At 41.7% G+C, this 16,452-nt stretch overlaps 6 protein-coding genes across 6 annotated transcripts; 4 read left to right on the top strand and 2 right to left on the bottom strand.

The window, feature by feature from the left end:
* Nucleotides 1–1,399: 1,399 nt before the first annotated feature.
* Nucleotides 1,400–3,837, bottom strand: BDB00DRAFT_838090 (triose-phosphate transporter family-domain-containing protein). The gene is made up of 8 exons (XM_053124615.1): nucleotides 3,472–3,837; nucleotides 3,426–3,428; nucleotides 3,068–3,247; nucleotides 2,856–2,944; nucleotides 2,599–2,752; nucleotides 2,286–2,511; nucleotides 2,090–2,200; nucleotides 1,400–2,001 (listed from the first exon to the last, which is right to left on the bottom strand). The coding sequence occupies exons 1-8, from the start codon at nucleotides 3,786–3,788 to the stop codon at nucleotides 1,612–1,614; spliced, it is 1,470 nt and encodes a 489-aa protein (XP_052976606.1). The 5' UTR covers nucleotides 3,789–3,837; the 3' UTR covers nucleotides 1,400–1,611.
* Nucleotides 3,838–3,853: 16 nt separating this feature from the next.
* Nucleotides 3,854–5,743, bottom strand: BDB00DRAFT_838098 (uncharacterized protein). The gene is made up of 6 exons (XM_053124616.1): nucleotides 5,356–5,743; nucleotides 5,061–5,285; nucleotides 4,792–4,875; nucleotides 4,593–4,720; nucleotides 4,212–4,473; nucleotides 3,854–4,141 (listed from the first exon to the last, which is right to left on the bottom strand). The coding sequence occupies exons 1-6, from the start codon at nucleotides 5,659–5,661 to the stop codon at nucleotides 4,109–4,111; spliced, it is 1,038 nt and encodes a 345-aa protein (XP_052976607.1). The 5' UTR covers nucleotides 5,662–5,743; the 3' UTR covers nucleotides 3,854–4,108.
* BDB00DRAFT_838103 (107-domain-containing protein) lies at nucleotides 5,731–8,706 on the top strand. Its single transcript, XM_053124617.1, has 13 exons — nucleotides 5,731–5,912; nucleotides 6,004–6,105; nucleotides 6,203–6,239; nucleotides 6,351–6,642; nucleotides 6,711–6,784; nucleotides 6,855–6,914; nucleotides 7,016–7,185; nucleotides 7,270–7,362; nucleotides 7,462–7,612; nucleotides 7,702–7,777; nucleotides 7,859–7,983; nucleotides 8,106–8,265; nucleotides 8,371–8,706. The coding sequence occupies exons 1-13, from the start codon at nucleotides 5,776–5,778 to the stop codon at nucleotides 8,523–8,525; spliced, it is 1,632 nt and encodes a 543-aa protein (XP_052976608.1). The 5' UTR covers nucleotides 5,731–5,775; the 3' UTR covers nucleotides 8,526–8,706.
* Nucleotides 8,707–9,961: 1,255 nt separating this feature from the next.
* Nucleotides 9,962–10,890, top strand: BDB00DRAFT_838110 (uncharacterized protein). Its single transcript, XM_053124618.1, has 3 exons — nucleotides 9,962–10,061; nucleotides 10,185–10,397; nucleotides 10,504–10,890. Coding segments are annotated over exons 1-3 (315 nt in total). The 5' UTR covers nucleotides 9,962–10,059; the 3' UTR covers nucleotides 10,604–10,890.
* A 3,656-nt stretch (nucleotides 10,891–14,546) lies between these two features.
* Nucleotides 14,547–14,989, top strand: BDB00DRAFT_838114 (uncharacterized protein; the record flags this gene model as incomplete). Its single annotated transcript, XM_053124619.1, has 1 exon — nucleotides 14,547–14,989. A coding segment is annotated over exon 1 (168 nt), but the record flags the coding sequence as incomplete, so codon positions are not given.
* Nucleotides 14,990–15,055: 66 nt separating this feature from the next.
* Nucleotides 15,056–15,787, top strand: BDB00DRAFT_838120 (uncharacterized protein; the record flags this gene model as incomplete). The annotated part of the gene is made up of 3 exons (XM_053124620.1): nucleotides 15,056–15,271; nucleotides 15,395–15,592; nucleotides 15,632–15,787. The coding sequence occupies 3 exons, from the start codon at nucleotides 15,056–15,058 to the stop codon at nucleotides 15,785–15,787; spliced, it is 570 nt and encodes a 189-aa protein (XP_052976611.1).
* Between the last annotated feature and the right edge of the window lie 665 nt (nucleotides 15,788–16,452).

A 16,452-nucleotide genomic window follows, 5' to 3' on the forward strand; every position in this document is an offset into this window, starting at 1 on the left:
GTTCGAGCGGGGGAAAAAATGGCGGTGTGTGCCACGAGTTGACGAAATGAGTTGTGTGTGTACCACCTGCACTACTACTACTATGTATACACGTCTGGGCGTCTGGGAAAAATAATAGAAAAAGATGTCAATTTTCCAATTGGGCCTGTGACGTTATATTTTCTACTACTACTACTACTACTGCCACTGTCTCTAACAACAACCCATCTTTTTGTTTTAATAAAGAGAGTCAAGTGATGCCCAACTGCTACGATTACTACTAAAAAGAAGAAGGGTACCTTTTGTTCAAAATTGTCTGTCGCTGTGAAAATCAAAAATGGTTTATCCGCTATCTTTACACTATCTCTCTTTGGATGATTGTGGATGCAACGTATCAACTGTCTTTTTAAGCCATCATCCCACCCCAAGAAAAGAAGGTTATTATTGTTCTTTCGTAAGGGGGTCTCGCTCGCTCAATGATCCAGAATCCCAAAGGGATCATGGGATTGTTTCAGCAGCAGCATTTATTACGTCAATCCTATCATGCTGGGACGGGACTTGTATTTTCTACGTGTGAAATCATAATCTGTCAAACCCGCTTTCTTTTTTGTAATTTTGGTTCGCCGATGCAATTGTTGGTTTTTTGGTGTGATTGCCGTGGACGAGGGTTTTACTCAACAATGAATGATTTAGTGTTGTTAGAGAGTTGCCGGGAAATATTATTGCTGTTGTGTCCGTTGTTGTCAAGGGAAAGCACATGAATGCTCCTTTTTTTGCTCCCTTGTGTATGTGTGTGTGTGTGTGTGTGTAAGTGACACAAGAAACCTCGTCATCATCATCGCTATTACCAGCACCGCCAGCCCAATATTTCACTCTCAAAAAGCATAATAGGACTTGATCGCAATCCTATCGATACAGTCATTGTTTGTTTTTCACATGCCCCAATCAATAACAATGGCTCAGTAATGGGCTATGGGCTAACCGCCTTGGGCGTATAATTAATATATTGCTGCTGTTGTTGTTGTTGTTTGTTGCATATCATCAAGCTCGTCGTGAGAATATATAAAGACAAGCACCAGCCATTGAAAGCAAGAATTTTTATTTTACTATTTAAACTAAAGACAATCGATCATTAACGGCATTTGAACAACAACAACAACAACAACAACAGTGTCGCGTGTACTGTCTGTGTATTATAAGTGGCAGCAGGTATCGTCAAACGCTGAGCGAAAGAAGAGCTTATCGTTTGTGATAACTATACAAATGCAAACCATACACAATGACAGGAAACGACCTTCAGCTCTGTTGATTTTTTGGTGTCAATAACACACTTTGTGTGAGACAGGCCTTGTGCTACTGGAAAGAGACAGCTGTCTTACTACTAGACAAGTGCAATACTGAGTATATATCAATCGAGCTGCCAGTACCGTCATTATCGAGAGTTCTCGTATCATTGGCTTTATCATGTTCTCATTACAATCTGAGTTTATTATGCTTTCAGATACTGTATCTCTCAAAGCCAGGATTTCAATTCACAAGAACAGATGAATGGTCAATAAATAGGAATGCAATAAAGGAGATGTATTTATAGGATGGTGGTCGTCGTGGTTTGTGGGGTAAAATTAAGAATATTTATCGTAGCTCATACTGTTCTCCTCGTGCGTGTTGATGCTTGCCATTATCTCCATCATTTATGAGATCATTGCTGTCTGTGCTGTCTCGATAACTTGACATTGCACCATCCACCAACAACATGGGTGTGCTTTCAGCGACCATGCTATACATGGGTTCCCGAGGATGATGATGATGACGACGATGTTCACGATCTGAAATTGCCTCTGTATCCAGCGCTCCTTCTAGCTCTTGATCACGGACATCTTTGTGTGCCTGTCGAGTAGCACGACGTAGCTTCAGCCAATTGTATAAGCCAATACCAAATAATGTGATGCATAGACCGATCGTATTGACAATGGTCAAGACGTCGCCAAATACAAGTGTTGAGATGAAGATCGTTGCCACTTCCTAGAATTTCCGTACAACAGTTTCCATCCCATTCGTTAATATAAGGAACTCTCTCTCTCTCTTTCTAAAAAAAGAACAGCCTTCATACCTTAAAGATACCGCAGACACTCAGGGTTACCACGGATGTCCGTTTAATCAAAAAGAATTCCGCCATGATCATACAGAATGCCAAACATCCACCCACAAGAATGATTCCGGTCTATCAACGGCGTACACGCAAGCTTTATAAGTAACACACACACACACACACAAAGGTAGACAGGTTGTCCAATCACGATACGTACAGTATGAATGCCTTCACCAAAGGTGACAAAGAACGCGCTGCGGAAAATGGTGGGATAGCCTTCGATCGGGGCGGACAGTACAATCAGGATCACGGCTTGTGCGGGTGCCAGAAAGAAGATGGATGCGAAAGGATTACTTAATCCTATGCTTTCTTTGCGAAGGAGTAATTCGGTAAGCGCCCATCGAAGACCACCACAAGCAGAAGCAGTCATGACGCAGATGAAGCTGTTTAAATTAAAGATATAAATATTTAAAGAGTTCTCTTTTTCCTTTGTTAGCCCCCAAATGATTTTGGCATGAATCTTTTTTTACCCGACTAATTCAAATTCAGTTTCATCTGACACCATGAGGATGACACCGGTAATAATGATAAGAATAATGCAGATGAGTTTCAAGCTAGGCTTTTCGAGACGAAAGAGAAATGCAAACAGGAGTACAAAGGCGAGGGTAGATGACTTGCACATTGCTGTTTTTTGTAAAGTGGAAAACATCCTGTAAGTCAACTTTAAATTTCCCCCCCCCCCCAAATTGTCGCAAGAGAGAACTACACAAAAAGAAAAACTACTCACTGTAGAATGACAGAGTGATGGTTTTGAGGGAAAGGTTTGACAGGCCAATGTCAAGGCTGGTTGCCAATGCACATGGAAGCACCTTGAATCTAATTTCACAATAGAGGCGGGAACTTGTTACAATGCATCCATCATCTTCTTTCAAGCATAAACCGGGTTGTTTAAAGCGAGGGTGACGACCCCATTTTGTTTTGTTTTTTTTTTCTCCTTACATATATTCTCGGACCGTGGGTCTTTTGGTGGGCCGTAACCTAGGCACCAAGAGGATCGATAATCCTGAAAAAATGAATTGGACGACCATGTGAATGCTGGAAACAAAGAGGGGAAACTGGAAATTGTAATGTTCTGCTGAGAACATCCATTTGTTATATACAGAGAGAAACGTCGCAAACTACGAAATACCATCCCCATCATCAGTTGTCTGCTATCGCGATTCACCCGGTTATTGTGTTGTGTAATAATAATAAGAAGAAGAACAAACAAGACCCCTTACCAGGTACCTATGGTAGTATTACATTGATATATAGATTCTTTTAGCCGTGGCAAACGAAAAAGAGAGAGAGGAGGAGGAGGGGTAAACCCCCCAACGTTCAACAGCAACAACGGAAAAGATCGTTACCATGTCAATATCCACAGTACATTGATTCCCGACGTCTTTAATAAAGCAATGCTTTGTGGACTGAGTCGTTTGCGAATCGAACCACCGTCGCTTGTTCGTGTCGGTTGTTCTTGTTGTAACAACCGTTCCGAAGGTTGTGATAAGCGACCGTCGTCGTCGTCGTCGTCGTCGTCATCTTGAAACGTATATGCATCGCTTTCTACCGGTGAATGGGCCGGTCCTGTAGGGTCTGTCTTGCTACTGGGGCGATGCTCCATCGCACTATCGTGTGTTGCTGTCGCGTCATCCAATGATGCTGCTGCTGCATGTACCATACAGAATGTGTGGAAAAACTGGGTAAAAAAAAAAAAAAAAAGTTTCCTGAAATGCCCTGAATGAATTTTTTCAAAGTCAAATAAACTCTTGTTTCGTACGCCTAAACCAGAACTATTACCCAAAGCTTTATTGTCCCCTTCCTCCTCAACCCGCCACTTTTTCCCTTTTATCCCGTGCAGCAGCATCATTGAATAGAGAGAATTGTTATAAAGTAGCGTCTTGTTTTTATTTGGATTTGGTAAAGAAGACCGTAGAAGTAAGGTTCTCTCGGGTAATACGTGCAAAAAAAAAAAGAGAGTGAGGAGCTCCTCTCCTCCCTTTATGCCTGTTCTTCTTCATACCGTCGCCGTGCCTATGAATAATAAGGAAAAGACCCACAACAAGAATGAATTACAAGCCATGCATGAAGTGATGATATCTACCATTTCTTTGACTCGATCCTTATAGTTGTCTGAACCGTTGTTGGCGGTGGTGGCGATGGTGCTTCGTTTAGCATGAGCAGAGCCCAGGCCAGCGCCTTGGGCATACTGCTCTGCAGCTATTGGATTCACAATACCAGCTGCATCTTTGCCGAGACCTTCACCGCGTCGCCAGCCCATTTGTTGAAGCATGCGTGCACCCACATTGTCGTCTGTGATAGCTTTCTCTATTGAAGCCGATGGTGTTGTTGTTGTTGTTGTTGTTCTGGGATAGCGTAGTAGTTTTTTCGTTTAGGATTCCCTTTGTTTTTTTTTTTTGTCCACTTGCCAATTTTTCTCACTATCCAAAAAAAAACATTGTCTCTCTTTTTTTTGTTCTCTCACTTGTCTACGTGTCGTTGTTGCAACGATCTTGGAGCACGTTTGTGCTGGAACCCATTGGATGGTATCACTGGTTTCTCTGGCTGTCCATAAGCCTGTCTTCGTTCGGCCGCTCGGTTTCGATAATTTTGCTATGCACAGTTGAACGCCACATTCTCTTCCACATTTCTTGACAAATTGATCAAATAGAGTCAAAACTTACTTCAGCTTGTCGCTCGGCTTCTGTTTCCACGTCGCGCATCTTCAACTTTGCTTTCTCCACACAGATCGGATCTTGAAGGTTTTTCTATTATTGTGGGGAGAATTTTCAACGGATTTTCCAGGGAGAGAGGAGAGATTTTCGGTTATTATCATTCTCAAAACACAAAAAAAAAGCCCAAATCGAGATGGAGAGAGACAAAAGAGAGAAGTCTCTTTTTTTTTAAAAAAAAAAAAGCTGAACGGTTCACCATCACCACTGAAGAGCCGTACTTTGTGTAACTGCGATATCTCTTGATGTCGCTGTATATCTTGGCTTGTTTTGAACTTGCGTTGACACAATAAACAGGCCATCATGGTCAAATCGGCAAAGTCGAGTAATGATGATTCAGTTGATCCGTCGCCAGGGGCGTCTCCATCATTATCATTATTCGCTTGTGCTTCTTGAACTTTCAATTCAGCATGTTTTTGATTCCAACGCTGGAGTTGACTATGCATCTACAAGTATATCACCTTTGTCAATGTGCGAACAAAGATAAAAAAGAGAAAAAAAAATTTACTGTTTTACCTTTTTAGAAGCTATAGGAAGAACATCTTTATCGTTTCGTTTCCGTTTTTTTTCAAATTCATCGGATTCAGCTTTTGTTTCGAGTGCTGGTTGTTTGGATGATGCATCACCTGGTTGTTGTGGATGCTGTTGTTGCTTGGGTGGTTCAGTTGCTGCTGCTGCTGCTGGTTGTTGTTGTAGTTGTAGTTCTTTAGGTGGCTGTGGTGCTGGAACGGCATTTTTTTCACTGTTGCTCGAAACTTGTTCAGCCGTTAGTTTTGATTTAATAACGAATTTAAAAGCGCCTTGAGATTTTTGAGGAAGCATTTTTGTAATGTTTTGCGAGAAAAGAGAAAGAAATAATTTCCACTAGGGACGCTTCTCTAGTAGTAACCTTTTTACTCCGAACCATATACCCTTCTCAAAAAAAAAAGACACTGAATGAATGCTGAACAACTTTTAAGCGCGAACGATTTCAACCTCGATCGAGCATTTGTCAATGTTTTGGACGGCCAACAAAAGCAATTGGGATACAATTCGCATATGGTGTCTGATCTGGCATCTTTGGTGCGATGCAGGTACCACCACCACTAAACAGCCCCCTAGAAAAAACGATATCAACACGTGCTTTTTTTAACGCTTTGACATGGTTCAACTGAAATTGTCTAGAATGAAATATCTTGAACGAACAAAGAATCGGTCAAAATCGCACGAGTTGGAATTCCTTACACAAGAACAATATGTTTGGGATCTGCTCGACGTTGTTTCACGGTTTGTTTCTTTATATTTTTCTCTGTGTGTGGGGAGAAGAGATGGGGGGGGGGTGGTTGTCTTTTGGAGGAGTAGACATTGATTTGGATATATGTAGGATACAACCATCCGATCCACCAGCAGCACAATGTTCGGTAAGGACGAATGATACTTTTGAAAAATGATGCTTTTCTTGAGCAAAATTGAAAATATGACACTTTCATGCTTAAAATACTGAAACCACCCTCCCTTTTTTTAAAAAAAAGGAAATTAAAGCGTTTATTGAAACATTACCGAGCTCAGAAGATACATCCAAAGCCGAGGACATGGTAGCCGAAGTCGAAGAAGAAATCCGAGAACTTGTCAAAAAGAATCGACTCTTTGCAAATGCCAGAGCGCCCAAAACGACTGAAGAGTTCGAGAAGCTTAATGAAAGACTGTTACGATCGGTCCGTCGCGGTAATCACAAAGAAGCGATCGAGATATCTGAAAATGAGGATGAGCCATGGCGGACAATGCTATTGACGAAATATCTAGATGATATCAACAAAGCAAAAGGTGACCAGATTTTTTTCCTTTTTCTCTAAAAGAGAGATCCATTTTTTGCTGATATATCAAACAATTAGCTGGGGGTCGGTTGGATTGGTTACCAGATCAGCGTACAGCTTGGCGGAAAACATACAGTGCAATAATGTCGCGAGTAAGTAGACAGAAAAAAAAACATGAACGATCTGATATAAAGAAAGGCAATTAAAGGTGAAATTGAATAGGATGGACTGGGCCAATATGAAGCAGCATTACATGGTATCATTACGGGAGATATTACACATGTAAAAAATTTACCTTTCTTTCTCTCTCTCTCTCCAACATCATCATCTTTACCAGTGCTGTTTTTTATTTGTCATGCTAAGAAAAAGACAAATGAAAATAGGTGCTCCCTGTATGTCGTTCTTGGGAAGACGTCATATGGACTTTTTACAATGCACGAGTACAAGAAGCGATCGAACATCAAATATATGATGATTCAAAGAACCGACAACAACTTTATCTGTTGACTGACGAAATCGTCAACATGGCACGCAATGAAGATGATAGTGAACGGTAAAGGACAAAGGTTTTTTCTATTGTTTCATTCATTCACGTGCTTACAGAGCATTATACTAATGAATATGTATATACCATTAGTGACACCGGTCTTTCGTTTTTTCATAATATCGCTTTGGCGATCTTGACTGGCAACATTTCTCGGTTTATTACAAGTTTGAATATTGCTAAAAGGTTAGTTAGTTAGCAAAGATGAATAAACAGAGAGGAGCAAGAGACGATAAAATGTATATCTCAAGGCGTTACCAGACTCAACCTTAATTTTATCCTTAGTTTCGATCCAAACACACGCGAACATGCATTACGATGCATTGCGGCATTAATAGTGTACTACAACGAACATATGAAAGAGCCTATGACAAAGGAAGCAAACGACATCATTCGACACTATGCAGAGCTTAATGGAAAACCAAATACCCTTCGAGTAAGTAAAAAAAAAAAGAGAAAATAGGGCAATGCTAAAGCAATTCTCTTTTGCTAAACAAAATCGGTCTAAAAAAACACACTGGATAGCCCAAAATCCTTGCGTACTATGCATCGCACCTACCAAAGACGTCCCAGATCGAGCTCGTTTCCGATTTTTTATCCAGTACGTTTTCGCTCGTCGTAACGGCATGAAAGGAAGCAAAGTATATACTTAAGCGAAATCACTATCATTCGTTTTGTATAGATTATAGTTGGGACGAGGATGAGCAATCGATTCTATTTGATATGGGAAGACAATTTGAGTTGGATATTGTGTCGATCGCACGACGGACAGCAGCAAAAGAAATCAACGCTTATTTGGAGGAAGAAGTATGTGCTTTGCGGGGGGCGGGGGGGAGTAGAAGGGCTGCGATGCGGCTGTTTGAATGTTGGACTGTTTTAATTTAACCGTTCAACTAACCGGCTGTGGTGTCTATCCCGAACGTTATCAGAAGACAAGTTCAGCACAACGACCCCGTGCTATTCGCTTTGACGATGACATCTCCGAACGTGCTAAGCGGTGCTTACGCAGCTTTAAATGGCTATTAATGGACGAGGCGCTATACTTTGACGCGGTCTCTTTTGCCAATCAGCTTATCCAACATGCTTTAGGTATATATAAAAAATAGAACGCGAAAACTTTGTTCCTGAAGAGGGAGGAGGAGGTGGGTTGGGATAATATGCATGTAATAACATTTCTCCGCGCCACTTTATTAGCCACGCATCGTAGTCAGCTGGCGGAAGCTGTACTTGCTGCAGTGCCTGTTTCTGTAACGAACCTATGCATGCTACAGCTTGGAAAAGCAAGCCGTAAATTTCCTGATGAACTTTGCACTCTTGAGAAATATCGCCAATTGTTACTGACCAAATAATAAAACAAGAAGGAATTCTGCACTGTGTAAACGTCGTTGGAAAATATACCTTGTGAAAATGTATGCAAACAACGGCAGATATATAATCAGACTCTTTTCCCTTTTCCAACAAACACCTTGCCATAAACGGCATGAGCTTATTACTACTCTTTAGAAAGCTTGTTTTTCGGAGACCTTTCAGTGAGCCCTTTCTGCCATACTTCTTTTTCTCTAGTGTCAGCTTCTTGACATATTGTTGATAAAAATTTATCAGATTTAAAGCAGATAATACGTCTTCTTGCAGTATCTGAACAACAAAATAGACAGGCAAAAAGGGAGAGGGATAGAGAGAAGAATCATAGTACAGTGTGCATACCGTACAGGTACAAAGCGACTCATACTATATATGTAGCCGAAAAGTTACATGCACACCCATGCCAAGAAGAAAACGACGAATCAAAAGAGGAACAAGTATACCATGGACGGGTAATTGGGTATGATGTGCTTTTCCTTTTCTTGTTGGCATACCGACGTCTTCATAGATGAATGTAGCACAGTAACCGGTTCCCCCGAGCTTCGAGCCGTTCTATTATAACATATATAACTGGACTTCAGCCGTAATTAATATGTGAACTAACACCGACCGAGAACATGCACGAGATCGTGCATGGTGGGTGGCCAGTTCAAAGGCAGCCATTTTTCGTTGTCATGTACTATAACAGCAATTAAAGCGACTGTTATATTACTTGCTTGTATGTATGTTGTTTTCGTCTGTTTCAAAGTAATACACAATTTAGTATGTTGATAAGGCAACAAACAAAGGCAACCTGTCATAATTCAGGAATCTTATATAGGAGTTTCTCATCGTGCATTAGCGAACAGGAACAAGGTTCTATTTTGCGGCGTGAAAACAGATCCAGCTTGCCCCAGTATATCCATAATCGTTCTTCTTTCATCATATAGAGCTTCCTCTAGCTTTTTTACTAGAAGCGACTGCGACAAGCAAGAAAAAGACTTTTTAATGTTAATAGTAGAGATGAATATCGTCTCGGCCAGATGCAAAGAAGAAGGGCCGAGTAACTATTATCAATCGGACACGGATATACGGGTGAAAGGGCGCCGATTTTCTAATAATGTGAGTAACAACAGGGATGATCGACCGTTTTGCCGGGCCCGAATTTAGTTAAAAGAAGAATATATGGATAAGCGTCGAATGAAGTGCATCCTATTAATGCGTGTGTAAAGGGGACATTTTACTATTTTTACCCTAAATTGTAAATATTATCCCAATAAGCTGGGAGGAGCAAGTGTGTGTTACGGGTCTTGGCGAAGAATTTCACCGACAAGCTTTTTGTACCACATGTCTTTTATGGGTAAAATATTTCAGAAACTTTATTATTATGCGATCAACATCAGCCCAGCTATACGTGTATCAAGGCGTGGGCGCGCGCGGGAGCTAAAGATATAAAAAAAGAGAAATATCTTGCTCGCCGCTTCATAAAACTACACTCTTCTTTTTTCACTTTCTTTTATTCTCCAACAACTTTATAAAAAAATGTAAGTACTCATAATCAACGCGCGGCGTGTACATATACAACAAGAAGGGCATGATAATGGCATAATCACCGTCAGGTCGTGGCTGGCTCAAGATGCACTAAACGCGTTTTCAATATCTGACAGGGGTCTTTTCGATCACTTTGGTTCGCAACACGAAGAATTCCACGGCAAGGAAAAGCACGACGGTTCCTTCACCCACGAACTGATTGCCGGTGCTGCTGCTTTTGAGGCTGCCAAGGCTTACAACGAGCACCGTGAGAAGAACGGCGAGCCCGTAGACCATGCTACTGCCAAGCAACTCCTTGCTGGTCTTGCTGGTGGTGTCGTTGATAAGTTGTAAGTTTGACGATGAGTTGGGATGTTGTGTGGTCTTTTTTTTTTTTTACAAACTTTGGCAATGAGCGATTTTCAAACCGTTTGTTATTGTATTACAATTATAAAGGATCGAGACCAAGGGTTTGGATGCCATCGACAAGTACAAGGCAAAGAAGCATGCCGAGGAACAGTTGAACAGCTACTATGACAACGAACTCCAGAAATAAGCACCATCATCTTTCATTAAATATTCTAACATCCGTCTTTTGTTTCCGTTCTCCTTACCACTATCATTATGTGAAATACCTCTCTTGTGAAATGTCATGATCAAATGATGATGTATCATAGCTTTGTTTATTCAATAAAAACCCCTCAATTGATTATATTGACTGTAAAAAACCTATATATATATACATCCCTTTCTCGTATTTTCCCAATATATCTCGGGCTTTTCTTGAAATATTGTCTTCTACTGTACGTTGATTATCACGCATGGGAATATTTTGAATCGATCACAAACTCATACATATACCTGTTTGTGCTAGTCGTCACACCTGGATTAGAAGTGTACACACGCATATTCGTTATATTCTTCGTTTTACCTGGTATGTGCTACGGTATATATGGAAGAACGGAATAGGGATTACTCGTTGACTGAACAGTTCCCACACGGTAAAAGCATGGGAACTGTTCTATTTTGCGTGCAGGTAAGTATACACTGCAGTTCACAGTACGTATATACTGTTTTAGTCAGATTTCTACTGTAATAGCTGTAGAGAAAGGTTACAATTAAGAGTACTGCAGTTATCCCGGGAGTATACTTTTTTGACTTTGGCACCGACCTTTTTTCGATTTGTTGCTTCTGCTGCCTTGTGCGAGATGCATCTCTTTTATTTGATCGTCGTTTTGATACGATGAGTATTCAACTTGTGTATTTTTGTTTTTGCCTTCTTTTTTGCTACGTGATTATCTACAATTGATTATAACCGAGACAGTTATCATACGTTGCATGCGGCAGAGGACGTACGCATGTTGAGAATTACAGCGTAGGCTCAGTACATACTTATTGTATTTTATATCTTCTTTTTCTTTAGTAATAGAGGTATTGTTAGGTTTCATTTGATGCTCAAGCTGACTGTGAGCTAGAGGGTCGCGGTTATTAACCGACGAATGACATATTCTAAGCACAAATTAGAGAGGTCTATACGAAGTAGCGATTTACATTGTAGACCAACAGCTGTGTTGCACTGTGTCCAACGAAGTATTCAAAAATCCAAGCTTATATAGCAGGGTAGCCGGTTTACAGCTTTGAGGCTCACATCCGCATGTTCAATATGATTAAAGTCGTTTGTTCTCGAAATTATGAATGACAGCACAGGTACACGGTGTCCTCGGTCTTGACAACCAAAAATTCTATGCAACAAAAACTGTTTTTCTACATATTTAGTACAATCATATGATACTACTAGTTTGAATAGTTGGAGTACATACATTTTTTATCACGTTTTATATAAAACCATCAGATTGGTATGTGAGCCTTCGGCCAAGAAAAGCTAAAGAAATATCTTCATTCTCCTTGTGCCCAAAATTTATCAAGAAATAGTCTGTCATTCCCATACATACCCCATACATTGTGCACTGATCTTCGGTTGTTATAATATAACAATACCACCATTTTGACTAGACTATGTGCTCGCTTTCACAAAAAAATATAAGGGGGTCGCTATACAAAATACTCGCCTATAGTTTTTTCGAGTGTCGTGGATACTTTTGTCACACGATTGAGCGACTGTTTGTCGCCTTAGCGGTGACAGAGTTTGTGAAAATCTCCAAGTATCAATCAGCTTCCAGCGAGAGCCATCGTTAACGATACTCAAAGACAACAGTCGCCACCATGTTGACAGAGTCCAAGGATAGAGCCACTTGATCGCTTACTGCGGCCACCCAGTGAAACCTGACTTCTTTTAACGACTTGAGATCCGATAAAACAGTTGCCAAAGCTTTATCAGGCACGTCGAAACACTAATATATTTCCAACGTTTTGCGTCCGATGAAGCACCGCACAGTGTATGTATGCATTCAAAGTACAGTCTCGTGAGTTTGTTCGCTTTGGCCAACTCTACATGCGCTATAACGTCCATGGTTTCTATATTTACACGAAATAACGTTGCGCGGTTCTAAGCAGTCGCTGAGCAGTTTAAGAGAGCGAGGCCCGAAAGGAATTAAAACCGGTTTATTGTGATAACAGAAGTCTCACCATTTAGAGCAAAGTCTTGTTCTGCATAACTATCGCACAGCATGTACATTGAACAGATGCATTATTATTAGTTAATCATAGAGGATTAGGTAATATGGGGTGCGTGAGTAAAGGGTACGTCCGGCTCAATGCCTCGGATCGTAGCTAATGTTAATTGCGTGACCCATATAATGACAACTTCTTCCTTAGCCTAGCTAATCCGTGAAACATCAAGATGAGTCGGCGCATATGAGTCGTGATGTTGATCAATTACTTGTCAATTTCTTATTAAGTGATAGTGGCTATTTCTATAAAGTTACATATATATACACAATGTGCTGTATGTATATATGTTTGTGCGCTTGACATACATATTGGGATTACAGAACACTTACAGCTCTCGAGACAAGCACAGGTGTCGATGACCCCGTGGAGTGAGAAGCCATGGGAGTGTGTAGACGACCATTTAGCGAGACTGAGATATATAATTCGTTAAAACCGATGACAAGGCTGCGGTCTATAAGCTTGTTATTGGGTTGTAAATCTGTATATAAATCTCCCTCTAAGAAGCAGAAACAGATTTACGTCCCTTGCTATAGGCAGACAATGGATTACCCAAAATTGGATGATCCAAGCCCTTTACCCATTTCACAGCGTTGGAATGAACCCTCGCGATATCGTCCCAATTGGCGTGTTCGCGATGTTTTCAAACGAGATCACTGGTACACGAGGACAAGATATGGCCATGTCCACTGAGGCTTGCCCGTTTGGTGAGCTCCCCCCCCCGCTATCAGTTGACGACCGCCTTCTAGAAGATTGACAAAAGAATCAATTTGTTACCCCTCATCATCCATCAAAGGAATGATGTATCGTACGTTTGAAGTATACAGACCGCTCAATCAATACTGGCCTGGGTAGCCAATATCTTTGCAATACAAATGGCGACGGTAAGATGCTGTACAAACTCAATTTGAACTGAAACAAAGCAAAAGGGTTTTTTATGTATATGTAGTAGCCTTATACGGCAAAAGATCGGAAGGTGGTCCGAAGCTTGAGAGTCATCATATTGTACTGTCCCAAGCTTTCGTGGGCCAATTAATTACAGTCATTATTATGTTCCATGCCATACCTCGACAAAAAGTGAAAGGTATGCCACGGCAGCTATTTTTATCGTAACTGTATGGACAAGCTAGATCACGGAGAAAAAGTAATAAAGAAAAGCGTTGCTGTACATGTGTCGAACTGCCTCCACCTGAAAACATACATGGCGCTCCAAAGGCAGCTCGATCTCAGGCGATCTCCCAAACAGATGGGCACATCCACGTGGATTTAGGGGCTTTAATAGAACGCCATTTGAAACGTTTGTAAAACAATTCTACTAATGAGTATGAGCATTACAGTATTCGGTATCAAAACATTTGGTTTTTGCTGTAGAGTGCATGAGAAACGACAGTTTAAGCACACAGAGCTCGATCAACTTGTTCCAAGTCCAAAAGAGATCCTGCTGTGCAAGAAACTTCTGACGTGCCCAAAAAACTGATACATGCAACGGCTCTCACAAGAATTTTGACATTGTATTACATGGTCAGTGCATTGTGCTTGTGTCAAACGGTTGCCTAGATATTATCTTTAGAATCGATCGAGTCATTGCAAAGTAAAAGTAATTACGAATCTAATGTGAGCCATTTGACATTGTCAGCATTGTATAAGAACAAGGACACAGCACGCCAAAACATGAGTTCTTTCCTAACTGTCAAATGAAGCGGCGAATTGAACACAGTCAGAAAGAAAATGGATATTGCAAGGTGAAGCGACACGCAAATATCTTCACAAGGAAAGAAATTGTAAATGAGTTTGAGCAGGACATAAAGTAAAAGAGCAGGTTTTTATTCATTGTAATATTAGAGTAAAGAAAACATTTTATAAAAGACAAAAGTTATCGTTATGAATATCAATAGTCGAAGGGTACAAATTTTATTAAAAGAACACAATCAGTGGACAATAAAGACAAATAATAAGAACGCGATTTTACAAAGTGACCTCAACAAGCAGTTCGCACAACCTGCAGGCTATACAAAAAGCATGAAGAAAGCAAGAAGAAACAGAAGAAGTATGTAAAAGGGGGAGGAAAAGAAAGCCACCAATGCCTCGGCCTGGGAGTCCCAGTCTCCCAATCATTTGGCTGTGTCAATCAACCACAAACCCAGCCATCATGGTACAAACGAGTGGGAACCATGACGTACGCTACGTTTCGAGAGTCAAGTGCAAGCAATCGGTTGTGGTTTGCCTGTGAGTGGGGAAGGGGGAAGGGAAGGACGGAAGGAAGATGGAAGGGTAGACGGAAGGGAAGAGGAAAGGGAAGAGGAAAGGGAAGGGGTGGGGGTAGGGGAAAGAATTGACTCTCGAAACACCCAAAAAAAAAAAAAATTGCTGCTGTTGTCGAATGCTGGAGGAGCTGCTTACTGGATACTCGGATGCTGGGAGCCGAACACTGAAGCTGGGAGCTGATTGCCGAGTGTCGATTGCCGAGAGTCGAATGCCGAGAGTCGAATGCCGAGAGTCGAATGCCAGAGAGTCGATTGCCGAGAGTCGATTGCCGAGAGTCGAATGCCGAGAGTCGAATACCAGAGAGTCGATTGCCGAGCGTCGATTGTCGAGAGTCGAATGCCGAGAGTCGAATACCAGAGAGTCGAATGCCAGAGAGACGAATGCCAGAGAGACGATCGCCAGACAGTCGAATGCCGAGAGTCGAGTCCTAGGAGTCGAACGCGATCTACAGTAGCACCTGGCTCCTCATTGCGACCCCCACCATGGCAGACCAGACCAGACCAGCAGACAAGGCATCCAACCGAAAGGACACTACCATATTTCTATGGCGAGAAACCGAAAAGGATTTCTCCGTCCTCTGATCTCGCCTGAAGATCGGTTGTGGCCAACACCGTTGAACGCCAGACTGGACAGCCCAAAGCAGGGACCGGTTGTAGGCAGCCAGGGACCACGGGAAAAAGGCTGAGACCAGGACCGACAGAGGCAAGACCAGGACCAAGGGAAGAGCCAGGACCAAGGGAAGAGCCAGAGCCAGGGGAAGACCAGAACCAAGGGAAGAACCAGAGCCAAGGGAAGAGCCAAGAGAAGACCAGGAGGAGGCATGGGAGTGAAGGAAAAAGAAAAATGAAGGAAAGAAAGAGTGAAGAGAAAAAACGAAATGGCCTGAAAAATGTGGGCGTATTTATGCTTTTTGGATTGACCCCGCCGCTTAGAAAAAACACGTCACGTGACTTGTGATTCGTCATTCAAAAACACGTCACGTGACTTGTAATTCGTCATTCAATCAGCAGGTGGGAAAGTAAAATGGCAGGGAAGATACCATGTGAAGTAGAAGTGTTGAAGAGACACGGTCAAGCGGTCAAGAAGAAGGCGTATGTGGTCTGCGTGTTTTGTTAGTCCTACGAAATATGTTTCACCGGTATCATGCAGGGCGTGCCCCGACGGTGTCGCCGCCTGTTTTTGAATAGGAAGATACGTGCACCCGTCGGGCCACAAGGCGCACAGACACGGTTTACAGTGTTTCAGCAACAAGATCCCAGAGAAAAAGTAAATGGCAGGTGCCGGGAATGATTGACATTGTAGAAAATAGAAATTACTGATATTGTAACAAGAAGCTCACATAAATAGAAGCCATATACACAAAGAAATAATGGCCCAGAAGTTGACGACCGTGCTGTACACGTGCTCCAAAGCAAAGTGTATACCAAGGACAAGTGGTGAAGCTCGGTAACAGTAGAATGAGGATGACGTCGAGTTTCTTTGAAGCCCTTCTCTTTGCTAACAGCCTTTAAC

This window comes from Zychaea mexicana (assembly GCF_025766255.1).
Source record: "Zychaea mexicana strain RSA 1403 chromosome Unknown BDB00scaffold_72, whole genome shotgun sequence".
In the NCBI taxonomy this organism is placed as follows: Eukaryota; Fungi; Mucoromycota; class Mucoromycetes; order Mucorales; family Lichtheimiaceae; genus Zychaea; species Zychaea mexicana.

Excerpts from the sequence above, each read along its gene's own strand:
- BDB00DRAFT_838090 (XM_053124615.1), bottom strand. The coding sequence starts at position 3,788 with ATGGTACATGCAGCAGCAGCATCATTGGATGACGCGACAGCAACACAC. Across the intron at positions 2,201-2,285 it reads TTGGTGAAGGCATTCATACT|ACCGGAATCATTCTTGTGGG; the intron begins GTACGTATCGTG and ends CGCCGTTGATAG. Across the intron at positions 2,002-2,089 it reads GTGTCTGCGGTATCTTTAAG|GAAGTGGCAACGATCTTCAT; the intron begins GTATGAAGGCTG and ends CGGAAATTCTAG.
- BDB00DRAFT_838098 (XM_053124616.1), bottom strand. The coding sequence starts at position 5,661 with ATGCTTCCTCAAAAATCTCAAGGCGCTTTTAAATTCGTTATTAAATCA. Across the intron at positions 4,721-4,791 it reads AAGCCGAGCGACAAGCTGAA|CAAAATTATCGAAACCGAGC; the intron begins GTAAGTTTTGAC and ends AACTGTGCATAG. Across the intron at positions 4,142-4,211 it reads AGGATCGAGTCAAAGAAATG|GCACGGCGACGGTATGAAGA; the intron begins GTAGATATCATC and ends TATTATTCATAG.
- BDB00DRAFT_838103 (XM_053124617.1), top strand. The coding sequence starts at position 5,776 with ATGAATGCTGAACAACTTTTAAGCGCGAACGATTTCAACCTCGATCGA. Across the intron at positions 6,240-6,350 it reads CACCAGCAGCACAATGTTCG|GAAATTAAAGCGTTTATTGA; the intron begins GTAAGGACGAAT and ends TTTAAAAAAAAG. Across the intron at positions 7,186-7,269 it reads AATGAAGATGATAGTGAACG|TGACACCGGTCTTTCGTTTT; the intron begins GTAAAGGACAAA and ends ATATACCATTAG.
- BDB00DRAFT_838110 (XM_053124618.1), top strand. Across the intron at positions 10,398-10,503 it reads GGTGGTGTCGTTGATAAGTT|GATCGAGACCAAGGGTTTGG; the intron begins GTAAGTTTGACG and ends ACAATTATAAAG.